Source organism: Artibeus jamaicensis, unplaced genomic scaffold (genome assembly GCF_021234435.1).
Source record: "Artibeus jamaicensis isolate MK-2021 breed Jamaican fruit bat unplaced genomic scaffold, CSHL_Jam_final contig_467, whole genome shotgun sequence".
In the NCBI taxonomy this organism is placed as follows: Eukaryota; Metazoa; Chordata; class Mammalia; order Chiroptera; family Phyllostomidae; genus Artibeus; species Artibeus jamaicensis.
In genome coordinates, this window is record NW_026521845.1 from 9,279,784 (window position 1) to 9,303,553 (window position 23,770).

Here is a 23,770-nt window from a genome sequence, read left to right on the forward strand (position 1 = left end):
CAAGTCTTGTCACTTCTGATGAATCCTGCCTGAGAGACAGTCTGCTCCGATCACGAGGTGAGTTTTTAATGGGAAGGTTTCATGCAAGGTGAAATATGCTTCTTGATGCATGAGAGTGCCCGGCTCACTAATGCAGGCTTGGAGACCAGGAGTCCATGAGTAATTTGTTCAAAGAAATAAAGCCTATTCATCTTGCCAGGATTCACCAACCAGATGATGTAATCTGTCCCTTTCTTGTTTACAGGCCCGTTCCTAAAGAGGCAATCAAACACTGCGTCAGTCCAGTTAGGAATAATGAATCTGCTGCCTGAGTCTTAATTATTCCACAGGCAGGAGTTCAGCACTGGAGGAGAGAAAGATGAAGAGGGGAGCTCTCCTCTTTTAAAGGATGGCCCACGGGCTTCAGAAACACATGTTCTTAAAGGAAATATTATAAGACTCAGAAAGAGTCCTATGAACAGTCAGAAAAAGAGTCCTATGAACAGACGGAGTCTGGATTGTTTGGACTTTGGAAGTAGTTCCACTTTTCTATCAGAGAGCAAAATTGCTGTGAAAAAAAATGGAATTCTAATTACTTTCTTTTTAATGAATTTCAAGGGCTTTCAGGAGATGCACATGAAGGATTATTACTGGTCACTTCTTCTACCCTAAGGGTCAATACCCTAAGGGTCAATACCCAGAGGAGACAGACCCTCGCCCATGGGCAGCTCCATCCTGTGAGCGCTCATCCTCACAAAGGAAGGCTATTCACTGTGCTGCGCGGCAGTATCCCCCCCCATCCAATGGGAGTTGGGCTCAAATCAAGATGCATCTTAAGAATATTTGACCTCTCCCATTTCAATGGCAAATTAATTAATGTTTGCGGTGTCGTTTCCTCTAAGACCACAGTAGAGTTTAACATCGATGACAATCTCTTCTTTCAGGGAACCTAGCCCACTTGTGTTTAGGGCCTTAGTATTGCTCTTCCCCTAGCCCTCCTCCCTGACCCCCCCTTCTCCTTCCTTTCCGCACAGACGCCATGGTAAACCCTGGGATCCCGAGACAGCCTCTTTCTCTTTATACTCTCTCTTCATAATCCCGCTTTCTGTAGAGAACCTGAGGACTTTCATTTAACCAGAACCTCTTTCCAGAACTCTTGACCATTATGTTTGCATTTGCAGCTTGCCAGACAGCAGCATCGTTGCCCTGGACCCACTGTGCAATCAACCCTCTGGTCTCTCACTTTTTAATTTGCTCCGGGTCCATCAGTTGAGAGATTTCCATCAGCCAAGCTGCAACTGAACATCCAGAAGAAAATATTACATCTCTTTTCCTCCTATAAATATTGCTACTTTCATAAGGAACTCTTCTCCCTCCATCCACCCCACTCTTCATAAAAGGAATCACCCTCTACGAACTGAGTGCTGCAGGCAGGCAGGGACGGACATACATGGGTGCTGATGATATTTTCATCGCAACACCCATTCTAGCTTTCTATCCATCCAAGCCAATCGGAACAAAAAAACTGCTTAATAATTTCAATAGGAATGTTGAATATAAAGAATTATGTGTAGAACTCGGGGGAGGAATGTGTGGGCAAGATAAGCCGCAGCGAGGAATGGCTGCTGGAGAGGGAGGGTTGTATATCGTGCACTAACGGGTGATCCTGATGCCTGCTCTCACACTGTCTCTGTCCAGATCAGTAAAAGTGACGTTATAGAGTTGCCAAACCATACTGTGTCTAGCGTTGAAAATAAAGATGATAAATAAGGATTCTCATCTGCAAAAAAAAAAAAGAATTATTAACTATAATAGAGGGTTGGAATAACAAAGGATTGGCTAGTACGAAACTAAGTCTGGAGAACATAGGAACAGCAGATACGAGGAGCTGAGACTGTTCCCAGAGCTGAGAATCAGCATCCAAGGAAGAAAAAACACCCCACGCCCCTCCAAACACATATAACTGAGGTCCAGATCTGGTGTGAGGGGGCGTGGCTGTGCTTTAGTTATTTGGGGGGGCAGCTAAATGTTCATTAAACCAAGCTTTTCAATTATATCTACCTACAGTCTGTAAACATACACAGTACACACGCAAGTAAAAGGCTCTTAGATTAGAACAAGTGCAAAAACCTAAAGATCCATTTCTACACGGGCACCTCCCTACTCCCTGGGCTGATGTTATGTTGTAATTGAGAGTCAACTGAAAAAAAAAAAAACAAAAACCAGAAGGGGCTTAGCTCAACTCCACCCGCTAGCATGGATTTCAAGACTTAACATTTGTTCCACATTATGGTAGGTTGGATTATAGCAAGGCAGCAGTATACTTTTCACCTTCACAGATGGGCTGAAATAGATCAAGCTAAGCTTCTCTTCTCGGTGTGTCCCTCTCTGTTACTATCACTAATAAGAAATGTGATGGACCACAGGGAGTTACAAAAATAGATAACTCATAGAATAACAAATATCGGCAGTTAGCAGAGCACAGTCTTACCAAATTTATTTTATAAGGACTTCCTGGAAACCCAACCTCTAGCACTTCCGGGAAATTGATGTCCTTTCAGGTGCCAGAGGAAGTTGTTCCCTGGCAGATGTTCCCCGGGCGGCACTCTGCTATGACACGGCCTAAGGGGGTGGCCCGGGGAAGCTGCTGGCCACGGGGTGCTGTGGACCACTGTGAATTGCAGAGTCAGGTGCTGGAGAAGCCACCTGTGCGCCAGGAGGCTGCAGACTGAAGCACGCTGTAAGTAGGAAGCTGGCTCTCCATCTTATAATGTCACTCCAGTGCCCTCTACTGACAAAGCTGAACATCCCGCTGGCCCAGGTGAAGGGAAAATATTTAAAGGACCCCACCGTATTTTCACAGAGCAGCCAAAAAGGATGAATGTGGAGCTGAGAGGCAACAAGCTAACACCCAGCACAAGTACGTTTGTAGCAGTCCTCGTGGGAGTAGACAGGTGGCTTCAGTTATTCCCATCACACAGTAGGGCGTTTTATTTGCATCCTGTCAATCATTTTAGTTCATTGTGAAGGCAGGGATTTTTTTTTTCTAATTTATGAATTCCAGCGCTGGGCAGAAATTTCCATTGTCTGTTTTCAGGTCCTACTTGTTCAAGGAGTAGGTGCAACAGTCCACACACCAGCTCAGTAGCTGGACGGACCCTGGAGTGGATGGACTGCTTAGGTTTGAATGTGATTCTGCCACTTACTGGCTGTGTGATCTTGAACAAGTATTTCATCTTTTCTGTGCCTCAGTTTCCTCATCTGTGTAATGGGAACAACAGTGCCCAACTGATTGACTGGTTGTGACACTTAAATAAGCTAATACAGAAATGTCCCACTTAGTAGCAGAAATCCCTTTCTGGAAAATCGGATTTCTGCAGGAATACCTGGGGCCTCTGTTATTTTTAAGAAGAAAAACTTGAATGTATAACGAATCAACCAACCTTACCTCACCAAGCAATTTCTTAAATTGTCACCGGAGTAAATCCCTCGACATAAACCATCATATTAACCACATCAAATGCCGGAAACATCACTGATGATTGCAGTCATGTGCTCATCACAGCACCTTAACACGTGGTGTTCTGTGTGCAGGGCATCTTCTTTGCCTGTGATCATTTCTCTTTCTCACTTTGCCTCTTCTCTACAGTTTTTTCCAATGCTTTCCCAATTTTGTTTTGAACTCTATAACATCCGGTAAAAACAAGGGCTAACTGGGAAAGTTCGCAGGATACAGGTTCAAGACCAAGGTGCCCCAGCAGGTAAAGGTTACACCGGAGCAGCCCTAGGAGGACTTCCGGGTATCAGCAAGGTCCTAACGTCCCACCTCTGAGCTGCGCCCCTTTTGTTACCAACAATTCCAGTTTTCAAAAGGTTTAGGCTGGAATTTGTTATTTTCCTGCACACGGTTTTATTTGAAAATGCATTGAATTCTCGGGGGGGGGGGGCTGCAAGTATTTTTTTCCTTATATAAACAACTGAATGTGTCCAGTTGAGAGGTTCCTACTCCATTGGAAAGTTTAGGTATTAAAAACCAAGGAACTCACTACCGCTAAAACTGGAGGGTTAGGGTTAGTCTTCAGAGTGTGCCTAGAGAACTCAACGTAGGGTTTGTTTGCTGCCTTACCCAACCCTGCCTTACCCGTCTGACTCATTAACTTTATTAGTGGATTCGTTCATTCATTCGCACCTTTCTCCCTTCCAAAAAGGGGGGGGGGGAGCTCTTAACACAGGCCCGACCCTATTGCTAGCCTTAGGGAGTGAAATGATGAATGACATATGGTCCCTACTTTCAAGAATTCGACAATTCAGCGGAGGAAACGGGCCGACTGTGACGGCTGCTTGGAGGAAGCGGGGGGGCTGCGAGAGCAGGTGACAAGATGACCTTCGGGAGAAGCTGCCTGGGGAGGAAGTCAGGAGAAGGGATCCGCGCACTGGCGCTGAGCTACAAGGATCGGACTGGATTCCTAGTACACGAGATTCGGGAGGGAAGAAAGCGAGAGTCTGTTTGCTTTGCAGCTGGAAGCCAAGGTTCTTCTCCGCAACCCAAGTCTGAGACTGCAGTCCGAAACCTCGGGCTCCAGGGCCCCGCCCCGGAACCTTAGGTCGCCGGAACTTGATGCCGAAGTTCCTTTTGTTACCACCGGACGAAGCACTCAGGGACGCTTCCGCTGCAGAAACATGGCCGCGGCCGTGCAGGACTCACGTGGGGGTGAGGGGAGAAAACTGAAAAATTCCCTGAAGAAGAAGAAAAAGAAGATGAAAATGGTAGCCAAGGCTGTAGCATCGGAGCTGGAAGATGAGAACAAAGACCCTGACGGCCTTGGAGGTAACGTGCTAGGGCTGGCTGCCGGGAGGGAAGGCTAGGCTGAGTCTGCGGGAAGCAGGGGATGCCAGTGCCTTTGCTCGGAGCCCCGCGAACTTCATCTGCGCGCCTGGCGTCCAGGGGGCCACTTTGGCAGGATGAGAAGGCTTACCGGGAGTGGTGTTCTAGGAAGGGACGTTGTCAGCTGTTTGAGCTTGCACATCTTTTTTCAGTAGACGTTTTCAGGGCCGCTCTTATCAACTAAAACGGACGGAACTGCTGCTTACAGTAGCAAAAGTCGAAAGGAAGGGGGAGTTGTGAAAGTACTACAATGGGATAAGTCTCATAGGGAGCGTGGAGCAAAAGGCTAGAGCAAGTAACAGGAAGAAGGATGGTGCGCTTGCCTTTTCTTGTGCGATAGGTGCGTGCATGTGTTCAGGAGTTAGAGACCACATAGCGATGAATGAAAGAGTGGGTGGTTGGAATAGAATAAATAAAACTGGTGATAATGTCTCTCGCACAGACGCTTGATGTTGAAAGGAAGGGAAGATGTTTTGAGGCTTTCTGCCCTGCTGTGCCCGTCCAGCTTCTTAGGTTACAGGGCATTGCGAACGACCCCTGACCTCCTGCAGCCCAGGCAGGTATTGCTCTAACACCTAGAGCTCTACTTTTGTCATGCCTCTCAGCTCAAATCAGTTACCTTCTCAAGATGCTCCATTGGTCCCCCAACTTACAATGACATCCAACAGCCTGTATGGTCTCGCTCCGGTCGTCCCACCTCATCTGCCACTCTGGTCTTTACTAACCACTAACTGTAATCTAGCTGTGTTGATAACCTTGTGGTTGTGTTTAACATATCAAACATACCCCCAGACCAAGGTGTCTGCACTTGCTGGCTTCACTGCGGAGTTTTTCGGCTGTGAGCCTGGCTGTCTCTCCCTGGGTTCCTTTAATCTCTGATCCAGTGGGTTACCAACAAGACTTGCCCCTGACCACCCTGCCTGAAGTACCACCACTGCTCTGCTCCTTGACTGCCTGCCTTCACTTTTTGACTTACTACCCTGCTTTGTTTTTCATCAGCATTTCCCAAATTGCCTGATGTTTTGTATTTGCTCGGCATCTCTCCTTGTTGGCATGTAAGTTCCTTAAAAGTAGAGATTGTTATATTTCCAGGGCCTAAAGCATTGCCTTTGCACAGTGGATCATTCCCAGATGTTTATGTAAATGAGTGAATGAACTTGAACTTCCAGAACCAGGACAAAGAAACTGTTACATGCTACTGCTGACCCTGCATGCTTAAAGTCCTCATTACCTACCAAAGGAGTTAAGGAAAACAAGCTATTTGTTGAACAGAAGTTAGAATTCTGGTTCTGAGATATGTGTATCTAAAAACTCAGTAGACTGGATCATATAGGGTTATCAGAGAAAGAAACACATTTGTAGCAAAATATCAGTGCTGCTTAAAGATTTAGGTGGAAATTTGATTTCCCTTTTCAGGTACTGGATAATTCCAAGTTAGGTCTCTTAACTAAATGCTGATTGTACTGTTGTAAATACTGATTAGGTTCTAAGGGTCTCTTGCTAATGTGGATCCATTACATTTTGGGCTAAGAAGGCTTTTTGCTAACAAGGAAACCTCATTATCCAGTTCAGTTCAGTGAACCCTTGTTGTGTTCTGTTCAGTCACCCACTGGGTGTTGAGGATATAAAGGATGAGTAGATTCTTGTCCTAGAATTGCAGTCTTAGGAAAGATATTAAACACAGGACTATAATATAGTGTATTGAGTATTAAGAGGTAGTTATAAAGGTAGTTGTTATGATTATAGTCCAGTTAAAAAGGATAAGGATGGAGACAGAGAAATCCGTCTCTCTGTCCTATCCAAATCCAGCCTAGTCATTCCTTCCTTCTGTCTTCTATCTGTTGCTCATAGCATACTGTTGTTAATATGTCATCGTGTCTCTCTCCTTGTAGATACACGTTCTCTAGCTAGCTGGTGTCACCGGGTTCTGAACGCCCCATTTCTTGAACACAGTCTGCTCTGTCTGCCCCTAGCCGTGCTTTTGCTGTTTTGTTAACATACTGCTCCACCCCCCACTTCGCTTTCTCTTAACGCAGCTTTCCTGTGACTTTTAGGTTTCAACTTAGTCGTCTCAGTCTACTTTTCCTTTCAAGACTTAGACTCTCTCTGTAAAGAAATAAATAAGCAAGGGCCTTTTATGTAATACGTTCAGTAACGTGGATCCATTCATTATCAGATGGGGCATTTGCCTTTGGCTTAATTTGGGCTTTGCCATTTAATGTAAGAAATTGCTGTTTTCTTCTCACAAAATCCGGCATTTCTGGAAAGGTCACCCATGGAAACAGCTATCCTAGTTCAGATATTTGTGTACAAGTGGCCTTGGCAGAACTATCACATTATCAATTTTTTTCAGATAATAGGTACTGAGAAACTAAAAGCAGAAGATTGAATTTGGCTTCAGAGCCCGGAGGAATCAGTGTGCAACTCATAGGGTTGTTGTGTACCTGCTCATTTTGTCAGGAAGTTGACTCAGAGACTTATCTTTGAATTGTAATCAGACCCTAAAAGTTGATAGAGATATGCCTTATATCCCTTTGAAAGCGATTTCTTTTAGTAAGATGTTCCTAAAGTCTCGTAAAAAAAAAAAAACACGCAGGTGTTGTTTGAACTTTATTTTTCTTCCCTCATCTTTAATTTCTTTGACAGTTGTATAAGAAAGGTAGGAATTATGCTTTTCTGGGTATAACACTCGTGAGTCTTGTCTGTCAGACTGCAGAAGGCTCCTCGTTCTATGCAGAGAGGCAGGTCAGCTCGGCAGTGGCAGTGTTACAGACCTGGCATGTAGCGCCGCGTGTCCACTTACTCATCTGGTAGACTGGGAACTTCTCTTAATCACAGGTACCAGGTGTCACTGAGGGTAAAATGAACAGAAGTCGTGTGTAATGTAAGCTTGAATGATAGCCCAGCAATTCAGAATGAATTTTTGGCAAATTGTAATTTTCTCCAGCAGGGTTTGAAATTTGTTCATAGCAAACTCACAAGTGATCATGAATCAGGAACATACAGAAGGGTAAAACAGTACATCTGGCGTTTTAAGTAGTAGATAACTGTCCTGTGTTATAAGGGGGAAGATGACACAATGAATATTTGGCTTTTAAGTTTGTCACCCTTAAAACACACACACACACAGCCTCTCTAGAGGGTAAATCAACTCAGGTGAAGAAATACAAACCCAGTCTGATGATATCAAGTGTTAACAAGGGTAGGGTGATAACTTCTACCTCGGAGTCATTCTGAACTACTGAGATTTATTGAATGTATGCATTGTTAGAGGTTTAGGCACCATGCTAGCTTGATTCTTATGGTTGTAGTCTTACCAAAAAAAAAAAAAAAATAAGTATAGTTGGTAAATCAGCCCAGGTGAAAAAAGCCTTGGTTGTTACCCAGTGCTGTGAAGTGATTGGCCCCATCCCACGGCATGTGCCCATGTGACCATGACCTAGTAGGGAGGAACAGTCATTTCATGTCTTCTGAATTGCTCTGGTCATGTGTATGAGAAATGGTTGTATGCTTCTAACACAAGACGTGACGAGGACAGTTTATCAGGTCCTAAGAGCTGTCCTTTCAGTTTTGATCAACTACAGAGCTGTCTTTGAGACATAATAACCTAGCAGATAAATGTGCTTTTCATCAAACTGTAGCTTATAGCCTCCTTCATCATTTAAGTTACTTAAAAGAGCAGAGGGACTCACCTAAGGAGTGCAGTCTGTCACAGCCCTACCCGAGTGGCGGAGCGCTGTGTGGGGCGGACTCGGGAAGCAGAGTGTCCCCAGGCTGCCTGTGGCGGCCGGGCCATTTCCTGCTACAGCTCCTCCCGTGGCAACGGTTCTGCTTTGTTGTTGGTTGTTTTCACGGAAGCCTGGGATGGCTTCACGTTGTTCAAAGGTCAGTGTTTCTGTAGAAGTTTGAAAGTGTCAGTTTTGAATGTTCCAAATTCAGTACTGACTGACAGGAACGGTCGGGGGCTTGAGCAGAAGAGATGGTCACAGCCCGGGTGGGGAGCGGCAGTGGCACGGAGGAGCCCCGGATGACGAGGGCGCCTGTATCGTCCTGTAGAGTCAGAGTGGGCACGAGGACTGGCCGCTCTGGTTAGCGGAGCTTTAGGTAAAAATTTCTTTTTAATTCTAGCTCTGTTAAAATACTGCACGAACAGTTTCTGCACTAGCTCAGTGCATACTAGTCTGAGTTGGATCCGTGATGCAGAGCTTTGTGATGCTCCCTTCACCTTGCCCGGCCACCTCTGTGACTTTGGGCGTGTTTTCAACTTTTCTAAGAAGCTTCAGAATCATCCCCTGTGTGAGTAGATAATAAAAGGAACTCATGGAGTGCTGCGAAGATTAAAAAGTGTTTTAAAGAGTAGCTAGCTCTTAACACATGTTCTGTAGTTAGTGTTAGAATTATTTCAGCCAAGATAGTAGGAACAACTACAATGGAAGTACAATTCATTTTACACCTCCTTTTTTTTTTTTTAGTCCTTTTTTAAGCTTTTGGAATCCTCCCCTGTCCTGTCATCCAGGATCTCGGTGTCCTCATCTGTCCTCTGGCTACTTACTGTCATTTATTTCATGCCTGCTATGTACCAGGTCTGTGCTTAGTGTTTTACCTGTGTTATCTCCTTTAATCATCTCAGCAGCCCAGTGAGGAAGGTACTGTCCTTATCCCCATTTCAACAGGGATGGAATTGGGACATATGCCGAGTATGTCTGCTTTCATAATTGGAGCGCTTGGCCCAGGATAGAACTTGCTGGTCATCCGAAGCTCCCCATTCTGCACCTCATGTCTTGCAGAGTCCAACTACCAGAGGCATTTCTCCTGGGCCCTGACCTTTTCCTCCACCAGCCCCTTAAAACTCTCACCGGGTGCGTCCGCAGTGGCGCCCCCTTACCCGCTGTTCTGCTTTCTGCTGTTCACTGACCCGCAGCCAGCTGTGTGGTCCAGAACCACATTCGCATGCATTTTATTACAGTATATTGTCACAGTTGTTCTGTTTTATTATTAGTTACTGTTGTTCATCTCTCACTGTGCCCAGTGTATAAATTAAACTTTACCGTAGGTATGTATGTATAGGAAGAAACATAATGTGTTTAGGGTTCGGTACTCGCCATGGTTTCAGGCATCCACTGGGGAGTGTTGGAACGCATCCCCCACAGATAAGGGGGATGGGCCACTGTGTGCGAGTGTGGTGTAAATGTTCACTGTGGATGGGCTGGGCACGCTTAAGTACATGTGTATGTAATTGGTGGGGTCAGTGCCGTGTGTGTGTATTTGTTTAATTATCACAAAACCCCAATGGCGTAGATGATATTTTATTGCCGTTTTCAACCAGAGTAGGAAACTAAGGCACAGAACTTCACAGCTTCAGAAAAGTTGCATAGATTTGACTCTGGAGTTGAGATTGAATCCAGGCAGCCCGACATCCCCTTTCTTCTGTTAACCGCTGTCGTGATTGCAATTACACTTTTATAAGGACTTCTGTGTGACGTAGACTGACTTCCCGAGGTGCGGAGTGGGTTAAAGGTTAACCCGGAGCCTTCATGTCCCAGACGGTTTGGTTTTATAAGGACGACCTTCTTAACCCAGTGGAGAGACGGTTAGAAGTGCAGACCTGAGGTGAGTCCCCAGAGGAAAAGCGCCAGCCACCTGGTCTCGGACTGGCCACAGGTGCGCGGCTTGAGTGCAGAGCTGGGTCTCCGTTCTGGGTGACTCGGGGGACTCTTCCTGGATCGCATTCATTTCTCTGACCAGCTTTTTTACATGCGTCTGACCATCCAGTCCCAAACCTCCATTTTCAGCCAGTGTGAACTTCTTGACGTTTTACAAATATCTTGCCTGTAGCATTGTCGTGCCTTTCGACATGCTGGTTTCTGCTGCCTGGAATGCCACTAGTGACCATTGCAGTAACAATTTTGATTTCCATGCAGAGCATCGACTCCCGGCTGGGACGATTGGGTTCTGCATTCGGGGATCCTGCCTCTTCCAGTGGCCCGCGCTGTGGAACCTGGCTGCTTTGGCCTCGTCCTGTCTCTTGTCGTTCAAACCCTGGCTTTATCCTCTAAGAACGTGAAGTGTCAGCTGTGTAGAAGAAGATGCGCCCCAAACAGCCACTCTTTTTTCATTGTTTTGTTTGTTTGTTTGTTTGTTTGTTTTAGAAGAGCACTTGCGAATATTTGCAGTTGGTTAACTGATTTTTCTCCCCAGCCCAGCAAGTCATTTGTTCAGGGGAGAAGCCTGGGTGGGGAACTTGCATTTCCTCCTTCCTTCCTCATCACTCCTCAGCACGCAGGGAATTTCCCTGCCACTCAGGATTCAGAGACACGGTCCCAATGAGATAACTACATGTGGCAAGTGAATTTCTCAATGTTTGTCTGCTTATTAAGAAATACGCAGCACATTAGGGCAGTAGAATTGTTTGGGGTTTCTGGCTTCTGTTATTCCCTTTGATATTTTTTGATACCACTGACATACTTTGTAGTATAAGACAGTGCTTTTTAAAAGCAAACTTTATTCTGCTTCCTGTGTGTAACTCATGTTTCTGTCACGTTCTGTTACTTTTTTGAAGATAAGGACCCTCTTTATTTTTTACCCATATGCTTGAATTGCGTTTTTATGTATGTTTAGAAATACTTCATATGTTTTATTGGCTGTTTTCTAACATGTTACCCATTTTGAAATATATCACGTATTTAGTTTTTACTTCCTTTTTATTTCATAAATTCTCAGCACTTTAAAAAAATTACTTCTGTGCAGAAGTAACCCCAGCATTGCGAGGAGTACAACGACTGGGTGAAAGTTCAGCTCTTTCTGCCATTGCCCTCTGAAATGTGGCGCAAGGTCAAGGGGTTGGAGGGGTCACTCAGAGGTTAACAGCAGACATCCAGTCCCTACCTTTCACTTTGATCATGACAATAAGTCATATTTAAAAAAAAACAAAACTAAAGGACATTTAAAGTAAATGTGCACGTTGGTTGAAACAATTTAGAAGAAGAAATGAGGCTTGGAGTTGAAGACCAACGGTTGTGCGCCAACTGGGGGGCTGTGAGCAGTGTGAGCAGAGGTTCGGGTGGCCGCTGGGCTCTGGGCTGCGGGTTGCTTTGCAGTCCTGCGGTTCACGTGAGAATGCTGTCTGGATGGGCGGGCGTCAGAACTGAGTTACGCCGGGCGCGGTGGGAACCTTGTTCGTGCCTAGGCCTCTTTCCACTCGGTCAGCATTTAAAGTGTTACTTAGGTTCCTACTCTATTTAGTAGAGACACTTTGATTGACAGAGTGGAAAAGAACGCTGATTTCAGTGTGAATTTTGACACTCCGCTGGGTTGGGATTGGTTGGAAGAAGGCGTGGTTCCCCAAGGACAGCACGAGGAGCAGGGGGCGGAGTGCTGTGCCCCTTCCTCTGTGCTCACCGGTCAGCTGCCCCGTCAGCCTTCTGCTTGGTAAGGAACTTTCCGGGCTGCTCAGCGGTAGCATGATTTTCTGCTTTTAAGTGTTTCCTAGTACACTCTGTGGGTTGCTCTGGGCAGACGAGTGCCGGGTGTTCACACGTGTTACCTTCTCACCCGGGGGCCTGGGAACGTCACTGCCCGGGGCTTCTCAGCCAGTTCAGTTTCGGGCAGGGCTTCTGATTGGAGGCCTCCTGCCAGTTCCCCAAGCCCAGCCCAGCCGTTCGAATCTTACGTGAGGGACTAGCTGGTGGTCACCGGGATGTGCTTTTTGGGGGCAGGTTTGCAGGATGTCATCCAAACAGTCACTTGTGTGCCTTCGGTCCCCAGCCTGTTGGTCTCATTGAACGGCTCAGCAATGCAGTTGAATCTTCCATGTCTTGGGTACATGTCCCTTCACTAGATTATTTTTCAAAAATGTTAAAACAGCCAACTATATGGTTTCTTGCAAATTTTGTGGAAGGAGGCTGGCTTTCAGCTGTTTCTGCATACAAAGTTAGAACTCGGAGTGTCGGCCAAACCCCAGGGAAGCTGTGCCGAGTCCTCGGGGCCACGGAGACACGGTGCTGTTCTCGGGTCGGTTTGTTGTTTGTTCATAAAACATTCGTCTCCCCACGTGCTCCACTGCACAGAGAAGGCCCTCGGCCTGGGCCATCTCCGCACTGGCCCGTGTCAGCTTCTGTCACCCCTCGACGGCAGGCTGGGGGTGGGTGGGGTTTGTTTTTTGCCACCTGGGTCCAGGTGAGGAGGACCCTGCATCGCTCCCTCCCCCACGTCACGGCTGGACCTCTGGAGGCTGGTGGCAAGGGTGGGGGTCCCACTGTCACTGCTCTCCTCTGTTCCCACACCTGCCATCCTGGGAGAAGCCCCTCTTGCAAGAATGGAGATAGGTGGAGAACTTCCCTGGGCTCCCGGGGACTGGCCGTGGCCTTGGCTGCCTCTGCCATCAGGGCTCCATTTGTTTCTTCTCTCAGGCTCTCTAGAAAAGTGTGCGTCCGACGAGGAAGCGGTGGAGGCCGACAATGAAGATGAGGCTGGCCCCAGTGACGATGACAGTGAAGGTGCCGCAGACACCCTCGTGGATGCCAACGCGGGCTGGGCAGATGCCATGGCTAAGATCCTGAACAAGAAGACACCCACGAGCAAGCCCACCATCCTGGTCAGAAACCGAGAGCTGGAGAAGGAGAAGGAGAAGCTGAGGCAGGAGAGGCTGGAGAAGAGGAAGCAGGTGTGCGCTCCTGGCGGCCCCCTGGGCTGGCCGTGTGTCCTGTCCATCCGCACCCAGCTGTTCCCTGCGGTGCTGGTCCAGTGGGCAGCCCGCTGTGGAACTTCTCACGGAGGGCGGAGGGCCCAGGTTCTGTTTCGAATCCTAGCCAGAATTACTCCGTGGAGCAGGTTCGCCTTTCAGTCAGAGAATCTGAATCTGCCTTATCTGGCAAAGCTAGAAGAGGTCCTGAAAATACCAGAACCCTTCAGTGCCTGGCCCCAGGGTCTCCGGGAGAGACCGCCTTGGAGGCTGGGAGAAGGGCGTGGTGACTCCGCTCCAGGCCGGAGCTGTGTTGCAGGTGACGTTCCTGCACACGTCCTGCGCCAGCGACACTGGGTGGCACAGCCCCCACGGCACTGTCCGCCTGTGTTGTGGTTCGAGTCTCTGGGAGGTCCCCAGTTTGCTGGGTAGCCAGTACTTGTAATCATGAGTATAAAGATGTATTTCAGAGTTTAGAAATATTTGAGGATTGTGCTATTTCCCCGTGGGTACCACACATAGTTCAGAGTAACCCTAAAAGTAAGATTTAAAAAAATAATTCTGGCGTGATCTGATTTGGGGAGAACTGTGCCTTTAGAAAAAGGAGTTGGCTGGTCTTCATCGCGAGGGCGGGAGTTCAGTCCCGCTGTGGGCCGGTTACTGGCAGCTGAGCGATGGGGTGCACAGGGAGGGCAGATGAGGGGAGGCCCGCTGCCCGGTTCCCGCTGCGGTCACCGCGCCGGGTGCGTGTCGCTTTTGCTGTGTTTGCTGCGTGGGGACGTGGAACAGGGCAGCGGTTGGGGAGGCACCCCTGTCACGTTGCGGGCCTGGGATGGGGGTGCCACTCGAAGGCAGTTTTGAATTCGATTATCTTATCAGTGGGCTGTTCTCGTGTCCTGGTTCCCCTCCTGCCACTGCGTGATGGCAGTCGCCAGAGCGCTGCAGTCTCTGACCCAGAGGCCACGGGGCCAGGTGCGCCCTCCAAGAAGGGGATGTAATTGAGGTTGAAAAGAAAATTAGTTGCTGTATAAATAGGGTGCATCTGGACATGACACTATTCATTTAAAAGCTGATCAAAATTCTTCCTAATTCTGACTGCTGAGGAGGTCGGTTCCTGAAAACAGAGAGAAACAGTGTTCAAACTCGTGGCTACCGCAGAGGGCAGTGTGGGGTCCTCCCGAGGCTGCCCCTGAAGGCCGGGGCTCCTGCACACTTCCCTGGCAGCCCCCCACACACCCGCCCGTGCCTCTCACGTGACGCTGGGTTCAAGCCTCGGGCTCCCCCGAAAGCGTGGCCTGCACAGCCCCCGGGACAGCCTGGGCCAGACAGATGCAGTCCCTCCGTCCTGCCGCAGAGCGTCGCGTCCAGGTGAGCCGCGCTTTCCAAAAGGCCTGATGTTCTCTCACTGACACTGTTTGTGACGCAGCTGGACAGGAAGCGGGAGTGGGAGATGCTGTGCCGGGTCAAGCCAGACGTCGTCAAAGACAAAGAGACGGAGAGGAACCTGCAGAGGATCGCCACCAGGTGAGACCGCGGCGTCACCCCGGAAACCTAGGCGAGCCGGGCTGCGGGGGCCGTGCACGTCCGGCCCGACCCCAAGTTCAGGGAGGGAGACGTGCGTGGTCAAGGTAATTCTTAGTTTTAGTTGCATGAAAGTTGATTTAGAAAGACCAGCGAGAAAAGCAGATTATGTATCAACCTGCATATATATATATATATATATATATATATATATATATATATATATTCATTCTCCTGATACATTCATAAACTTCTGTTGTTGAAATGTGTGTTCATTTTTTAGAAGCGCCTAACCATTCAGCTGGTTTCCTTTGCGTGCCCACTAAACGTTGCCTCTCTCCTAAGCAGTACACACTCTGTTCCTGTCCTCGCGTCTGTGTCCTGGTGTGCCCGTGTTGACCCTTGTCGTTCTGGCCCTTCCGTGATGCACAGGGGCGTCGTGCAGCTGTTCAACGCGGTTCAGAAGCATCAGCAGAACGTCGACGAGAAGGTGAAGGAAGCCGGAGGCTCTGTGAGGAAGCGTGCGAAGTTGATCTCCTCCGTGTCCAAGAAAGACTTCATCAGCGTTCTGAGAGGGATGGACGGCAGTGCACAGGAGCCAGGCTCCACGGGAAGGGGCTCAAAGGCCAAACAGGTGAGGCTTTCCTGCAGGATTCGGCACATCCGGTGGTCAGCTTTGACGCTAAAGAGTTTGGCGGGGTGGGGAGCACACGGGAGGATAGGTTCTTCAGATCCCAATTTGCGTGCCCACAGCCTGACTTCATTTGGATTCTGAAGCTCCGCGACGATTCATTCAGTGTGGGGTTGCCAGTCGGGGATGCCGTGGCCCCTCGGTTAGAGCTCAGCAATCCATAGGTTCGGGCACACATTTCAGGGGCAGAGCCGGACCTGTCCCACCTGCAGTCCTGCCTTGTGTGCACTTTGGGGACCAGAAACCTGAGTGGGACGCGCAGCCTAGTGGGAGGTGTTTCGTGGGGGTGTGTTGGTGCGGTGGAACTTCTGAAAGAGGAAGCAGCAGAGCCTCGGGCCACAAGGCGGAGAGTCGCCCTGAGGCCGAGGCAGCGGGGGACGTCTGGTTGGAAAGGAAGGACGTGAACATTGTCGTGGTCTTTGGCGAGATGACTGCGTTGTCCTGTCCGGGGGCTTGTGTGGAGCCCAAGTGTTTCCTTTGTTAATGTGCAGGTGCAAGGGTCCAGACTGTGCTTTAATCTCAGAAGCACCGTTTTTGAAAGATAAGCCAAGTACCAAGTTGTATTTGATGGGTTGATTTTTTTTGCCAACAAAGGCACTTAAGTGGGGAAATAGGTGTCCTCATGGTGGCGTTGTGTGTGCCTGGACAGCAGCTGAGGTTCAGACGGCAGGGGCCTGCGGGGACTTCAGCCGAGCCCTGGGGTCGCATGTTCTAGCTCCGTGATGTGGTCGCCACTTCACCTGATTCTGACAAACGTGGGGAACCCAGATTGAAGCGGACAGGATTTCAGCCTCTTGGTCTTCTTTCCTAGGAGTGACGGGACTCCAGGGGTAAAGGTTTTGGTTCCGTCAGCAAGGCCTGAGGATCACTGCGGGTGCACCCCTTCCTCCGGGAACTGCACACTGGCCCCGGGACCCGCAGTTTCGCCTCTGGGCCTGGGGTCTGCAGGCCGGTGTGGAGCACAGGGCTCCGGGGAGGGAATGGCACTTGAAATGAGTAAGGAATTCTTGACCAATAAATAGGTAAAGAAACACTAGGAAAATCTCTGCAACGCTTACCTGATCAACCTGTTCCAAACCCCTTTCCTACTTGGTTCTCCTTATGGAGAGGTTGGCTTCGGATGAGATGTAAGATGGTTTTTAGCCAGAAACCTGCCAACTTCTCAGATCGCCGGCACCTGAATAGAGTGCCCACGGAGATTCACTCTTTGTCACTGCTTCCTGGTGGTGGTGGTGACCGACGACACGAACACCGCCTTTTCTGGTTTCAAGATGTCCCACTAAATGCGTTCCTAGTTTGCCGGGATCTTATAAATTACCCGTCTGAGTGTGGAAACTGTACACAAATCTGGAAACCATACAGGAAGTTAACAAAACAGAAGCCCACATGAAACATCCTAGTAAAACGTTAAAACAAACCGAAACAAGTTTGTGAAGGGATGGAGAAGGCAAAAAATGGTCAAAACACCAAGGAATTGCTTATGAAGGATTCTTTAAGAATCAGAAAGGTTGGGTTTGTTTTGATACAGGGTCTTCCATACTACCTTGTGGGTTCCACATGGAAATTTTTGAGCCCTTTACGATTATTGGGAAGTCAAAATGCCTCGTGGCGGTTAGGAGAGCATTGATGTTCTTACTCAGATTCTAAACATTGGGGGTTGTATTTCGCTTCTGTTGATTGCTAGCAGAATACATTTCTTAGGTCCAGGGATTTCCCAGGACCCTTCACGGCACAGGCTGAATTTTCAGGGGGGCTCTAATCTTGTGTGGAGGAGACTGCCGGCCACAGCTCACCGAAAGTTTGCAGCAACACAGGTATTATTAGGACGTGCCTGGCCAGAGTTGAGAACCTTTTTTTTTAGTTGAAACTACATTAAAGTGAAAACGGAACATTCTTCTGGGGGAAAGCAAGGAAGTCAAGTATTGCTGACTGCTAACTGTAGATGGGATTGCAGGGTCTGTTTTTTAGAATTTGCCTTTAATTTTCCCTCTTCAGAATTGAAATGGGCTCAGCTCCTCATTACTTGGTGGCAGACTAATGAATCATTCCAAGCCTATTTTCAGCTTTCAGTAGCTGCCAGTGTAGGTTTGAACCTTGAAAAGGGAGCCGATTAACATTTTTAAGGGTTCTCTTCATCTTCCAAGTCGACACAGATGCTTCTGTCTGATCTTGATGAAATATTTATATAAAACCAGGCCAGGGAGGGCGGGGACGAGGACTATTTTGTTTCCTTGCCTCATGTGGTTCGCATTAAGTTTTTGCATTTAATCAGTTTTGCTTTTCGTTTGCTGTGGGCGCTTACAGTTATCTTGTAGCTGCTTTAGGTCATTGAGTCGGTGCCACCCTGCAGGCCCACAGGCAGACTCCGGAGCTGTGGGATCCTGGCCCTTTCCAGCTGGGTGTGGACAGGCGCGTATGCTTCGTACAACAGTGGGAGGAGCCTGCACCCACCATGTGTAGTCGGGCTAACCAGGTCTTCACGCTCACCTGGGTGGCCCCAGCTCCACGTGCGTCAGAGCCGCAGGGTGGCTGGTTAGACCGGTTGCTGGGCTTGGCCCCCTGAGTCTCAGGGCCAGCGGGTCTGGAGAGGGCACCGAGGTGTTGAATTTCCAAAAATTGGTGATGATACTGATGCCTGACCTGGGACCACACTTTGAGAAAAACTGGCGCAGGCCATGCCCATCTCTCACAAAACAAAAAGAGCCCTGCCCGGAACCCCCAGGAAAGCTTCTCTTCCTTGTTAGTCTTCACATTGGACGATGACGCGAGGCTTTGAACTTGTCCTGTATTCTTCTGTGCCAGAAATACACATTGACATGGTTGTCTTTGGAGACATGCAGGTGAGACCATTGCAACGGACATGTCCTTTCCTTTGGCCCAGTGTTGCTCCCTCCTTCCTTCCGCGTGCTTTTACCCCCGTGAGCTGTTGGGATTGTCCGCTGTCGTCCTCAGTTGCGGTTAGCCTCTTACTGGGCTGGACTCACTAAATCATCGTATGTACGTATGTAGGTAGGTAGGTAGGTAGGTGGGTAGATAGATAGATAGATAGATAGATGGAAAATGTAGTATCTTTTCAGTTTCAGGAGTCCATCGGGGGCCTTGTATTGGGACACTGCACTAGTGTGAGGCTCTGTCCCCGTTCACAACCCCCCCACCCTGGGGTGCTCCAGTGGGGGAGTGACCCAGAGGCCAGCAGAGGTGGGCTGCCCGGTGAGCCCTCCAGGGGCCACTCTGCACCCAGGGCCCTGCTGCGGGTCTGCTGCACCCAGTGGTACCCTGTAGACAGCACGGTGGGTGCAGTCAGCTGCGTGCGGAGGCCACCTCCGAGATCGAGCCTGTTACCGGGTGGACACAGCCGTGGAGGCCCAGGCAAGTCTGCGCCTGCCCAGAATCTGGGTGAGGAAGCTGCTGCTTCCCAGAATGGAACGAGAAGCTGTGAGCGATGCATTGGGCAGGAGAGGCCTTTGGATGGTTGCCTTTCGGTGGGTCTTCGTTCATTGGGTGCAGCTTTGTCTCGTTTAAGGTGGGAGGAGGTTGGCGAAGACCAGTGGGGGTGGCAGAGGGAGGGGCAGCGGGGGCGGGGCTGCGGCCCTGGTAGGTGCTCCGCCTGGTTCAGAGCACTCAGAGCCGGCCTGGGGCATCAGGGTCGTCCTCCTGGGCGCCAGGCTCTTGTGCTGTCGCTCCTCAGCTGGTCCAGGGACCTAGTTTGCTCCTGCGCGTGGGTCTGCCCCAGTGCCGTGTGCCGCCTGCAGCTGCCCGCTTTGCTCTTGGACCCCAGGGAGGCGGACGGAGGGTGGGAGGGCGCCTTTCCTCTAGGTCGCAGCTTCCAGTCCTTCTAAATGGGAGGACTGTTTCCGGCTGGATCTGTTTTAGAGGCGGTTTTAGGAGAAGTGAATGTCATCTCTTGTAACCCGACAAATATCTTTAACATCTTTTTTCTTAAAAGTTGCTTTCTATATGGTTTGTAAACCCCATTAAAGATAATACTCTTTTCTAATCAAATGTTATGGGGTCTTGCATCTTTAGAGATTTTTTTCAACGCTGTGTATTTCTGTGAATAGAATAAATAGAAAAGCATCGACTGTAGGGCCTGTTCTCAAAGGTGCCTGAGACAGAGTTTGAGGAATGAGAGAGAAATCGCAACCTGTAGTTCTGCCCATGTTGTAGTACCCAGTCAGCGCCACAAGGTGGTACTGTTGTACCGCAAAATGTGAGGCTGGCCTTGGGCTCCTAGCCCTGTTCTTGGAGTGATGGGGGGAAATGGACATGGCCAAACTTGAACAAAAATTTTTAGAAATTGAGAAAAAGACTTCGGGCCTGCTAGGATGGGAATGAATATGTTTTGTATGTGAGAAAGACATGAATTATGGGGCCCATCCAGAAAGTACAGGGTTTTCAGCTGAATTGTGTCCTCACAAATTTCCTGCGTTGCAGCCTTAGTACCCTGCACCTTAGAAGGGGCCTGCATTTGGAGATGGGCCCCTGAGGACGGGATTAAGTTAAAGGAGGCCGCTGGGGTGGTCCCCCATGTAGCTGGGCTGGTATCCCTGCAAGAGGCAGTTCGGCCACTCAGGGAAGTGTCAGTGGTGCAGACACGTGGGGGGGGAGACGCTGTGGGAACCGGTGAGACTGTGCCCGTTTGCAGGCCACAGAGCGAAGCCTCGGAAGGAGCCAGACCTTGATCTCGCACTTACAGCCTCAGAACTGCAAGAAAATAAATAAATAAATAGGTCGGCTGCCTGTCATGTTTATTGCCTGCTCACTTATTTATCATTTTTGCACGTGGCAAGCCTTTCGATTACATGATCGGGTCAGGCAGTGAGGTCACAACCTAAATGAACATTTGCTTCGCATTTTCGTCAACTGTTAAATGAGCTCGCATGTATGAAAACCTAGCACAGGGCCCAGTTAGGGTCTTTTTCTCTGTTTTGGGTTAAAAGCCTTTATTAAAGTTCTGTTTGTGTTAAAGTAGTTTGCCAAAAGTTTTCATAAATTATCAGTGAGCTCGAAATAATATTATAAGACTTTTTTGTCAAAAGACTTTAAAAGTTGATACTAAGCCTAGATCTTACTGTCCTTTCTTCCCATTGCAAAAATTACTTTGGTGCCATGAGCCTTCGATGAGGTTGAAATGTTCTGTTAGCGCTCGGCTCTGCTGCGTATCGGCGCAGACATGGCTGCAGTGCGCAGACAGAGCCAGCCTGCCCTTGGTCTGGTCTCTCTCCTGTCGGAAAACCGGGTGTCAGCAGGTTTGCCGCGGGCTCGGACTTTCTCCGTTTCCCTGTGGCGGAATTGGCTTTTGAACGTGTGGTTCTGTGCTTGCCCGCAGACCAGAGTGAAAGAAGAGGGCCCCAGCTGGACCATCCTCCGCGACGACTTCATGATGGGAGCGTCCATGAAGGACTGGGACAAGGAGAGCGACGGGCCCGACGGGGGCAGCCCGGGGCCGGGAAGTGACGCCGCCGAGTGAAGCTGGGTGTGGGGAGGCAGAGTGCACAGTCCTTTTGTGTTTCCGGAGAAGCACCCCGCGCTCCGGAGGTGAGGGGCGAGCAAGGACCCCGCTCATTAGGGAGCCAGAGGACCCTCCCTGTGACCAACTCTGAGGGGTCCCCTCTTCACGGAGGCTTTGCTAAAATTGTGTTGCAAACTTGTATAATTGTGAGCATTGCATCTAGTTGTCGAGCGAGATACACACTTCGCCACGGTCATTGTGGGTTTCCATGCTGGTCGTGGGTATGTGGTGTTTTGTTTCATTATTACCAGTGTTTCTAGAAAGGCAACGTTCTTTATCATTAAAACGAACTCCTTGAAGTTAATAGTTTTCAGCTTGCAGCTCTATGTACTTACAGTTGGTTTTGGTGAAAGCTTTGGAGAAAACTTACCCAGGGAAATTTAAAATTATAATATTTCTGATCTGGGGTGACAATTTCATTTCCTAAGATATTCTGGCAAATACAATGTGCAGAACATATTTTTTACTATACTAAGCAATGTACATAAATACTTACTTAAGACTTCAGTGCTGGAGTATTTTTGCCTAAGAGGTTTACTGAGGTAGAGGTCTCACCTTTCACTGATGCACTGAGACCCGATTTCCAAGGAAACATGTTGGACCTGTTGTAGTCCTCATTTTTGTGCACACGTATGTTATCTTCAGTTCTCTTTTGTGGTCATGCTAGCCTTAGCTAACAGGTAGTCCCCATCAGAATACGGCATCCGGCCTGAAAGGTGGTTCTTTACTGTGGCCGTAGATTATTCCAAAATTTCTGTGAAATGGCCCAAGCTCTGAATCTGCAGGGGGCCTGTTTAACAGCTGTGGTCTGTCCCTCTTATTTCTGAAGGCCCCGTCCCTCTGGCCGTCTTTTCAAACAGATTTCTCCTGCTACCCACGTGCGCGTACTCACGTCTGTTAAGCAGTGAAGGGGAGTCTCCCCAAAGGTTTGCTAGAGGAGGAGGTTTATGTTTTTAAACCCGTTTGAATGTCACAAGTGTGACACGCCCGGAGTTAAACGAGTCTGTGGCCCGGCACGTGTCGTAAAGGCAGGCGCACACCGTGGGCACCAGGTGACCAGACGGTGAGGCGCAGACGCACTGCTCCGTTGGTACCAGCTTGTGCACGTCGGGGACTCGGTGGATGACAGCGTCGCCACACTGTCCGTGTGACGTGAACAGGCGTGAACAGACCCCCGTCCGCAGTAGCGCAGCGGGGGTGCATGTCCGTCACAGCTTCACACGGCGAATGTCCACCTCCTTACAGCCTCCCAGGTAGGTAATTCTGGAAAAAAGTACTTGTGGCACCTAAAAGCCTTTTTCTCCCCAAAGTTAAAACATTATGCTTTATTTTTGTTGTTGTTATTACTCTCTGCATCATACTAAACCTTCGTGAAAATTCTAAACAGTACGTTTGAATTTTCAGTGAATATTGTCACTTCTTATTTACTAAAGAGTTGTTTTTTAAATGTGCACATATACGCATTGTGTAATCCGTAGTTTAATTCAGAAACAACAAGATTTCCAAACTGAAGGTAAGAAAAGGATATTTGCAGATTTCTTTATTTCTGAAATTCTTTTATTTCAAAATAAAATTGAGTTGCCACTATAAAAACATGTTAGAGGCTATAAAGCTTATATAAATTATATGAAATCATATCATAAAGATGAGATGTTTTATATGTACTAGTATTTCTGCATCTTGGCTGGGAAATATTCAAGCAAAATACAAAGCTACCATATATGAATATGAATCTAAGGGTGAGCAAATATTATTTTAGAAACTGGGTATCTTTAGGTGAATGGTTTTCATAATTTAACTCTGTTAGCTCTACCTTAAATACCTAAATTCTTCTGGCATCAATTAGGTGAATAAATCTGTACCTATTTCATTTTTCTACATTATCACTGAGACCTTTGAGAAGGGAAATTGAAGGAACTGCATTTTTATCCTCCCCCCCACTTATCTAAATGTAACAATATTTGTATTTAAATTTAGAGTAATATAGTAATAAAATCTATTTTTATTTGTTTACAAAGAACTATGCGAAGTAGTAACCAGGTAACTAGTAACTAGAATGTTATCTGCTCTCTGATCTGATACCTAGACAGCCGGGCTGGGCGTCTCAGTACAGAGCATCATTTAATATTGGTTATTCATTGGTTCTCAGCATTGAAATCTCAAAAGTCAAAGATGATACCTGTTTTCGTTGGAAAGTAACAGAACCACCTTAGTAGTTTAGTGCTTTAACTTGGGATATGGATCTATTTCAAGTTACCTGGCATTCCTCTTCAATCAGCTATCTTTCTGCTCCTTGAAACATGCCCCCGGACACCCTGTGAACGAGCAGTTCAGAGGCTCCCCTTTGCAGCAGTTAGAGCCCGGCATGGCTGAGTGGGAGGTTATCTGAGCGTAAGTCCTGGTTCTTCAACCTGTCTGGTGTCTTTCTCAGCAAGCGGGTGAGACAGGGCTGCGTAGGTCTGGAAAACCTCCTCCTAGTGCTTGTCAGTCGCTGTTTGGCAC

General features: G+C 48.3%; 1 protein-coding gene across 1 annotated transcript; it reads left to right on the top strand.

Moving 5' to 3' along the window:
* The first annotated feature begins 4,628 nt into the window (after nucleotides 1-4,628).
* Nucleotides 4,629-21,770, top strand: RRP15 (ribosomal RNA processing 15 homolog). The gene is made up of 5 exons (XM_037140646.2): nucleotides 4,629-4,807; nucleotides 13,273-13,526; nucleotides 14,971-15,068; nucleotides 15,498-15,699; nucleotides 21,086-21,770. The coding sequence occupies exons 1-5, from the start codon at nucleotides 4,660-4,662 to the stop codon at nucleotides 21,224-21,226; spliced, it is 843 nt and encodes a 280-aa protein (XP_036996541.2). The 5' UTR covers nucleotides 4,629-4,659; the 3' UTR covers nucleotides 21,227-21,770.
* Nucleotides 21,771-23,770: the final 2,000 nt, after the last annotated feature.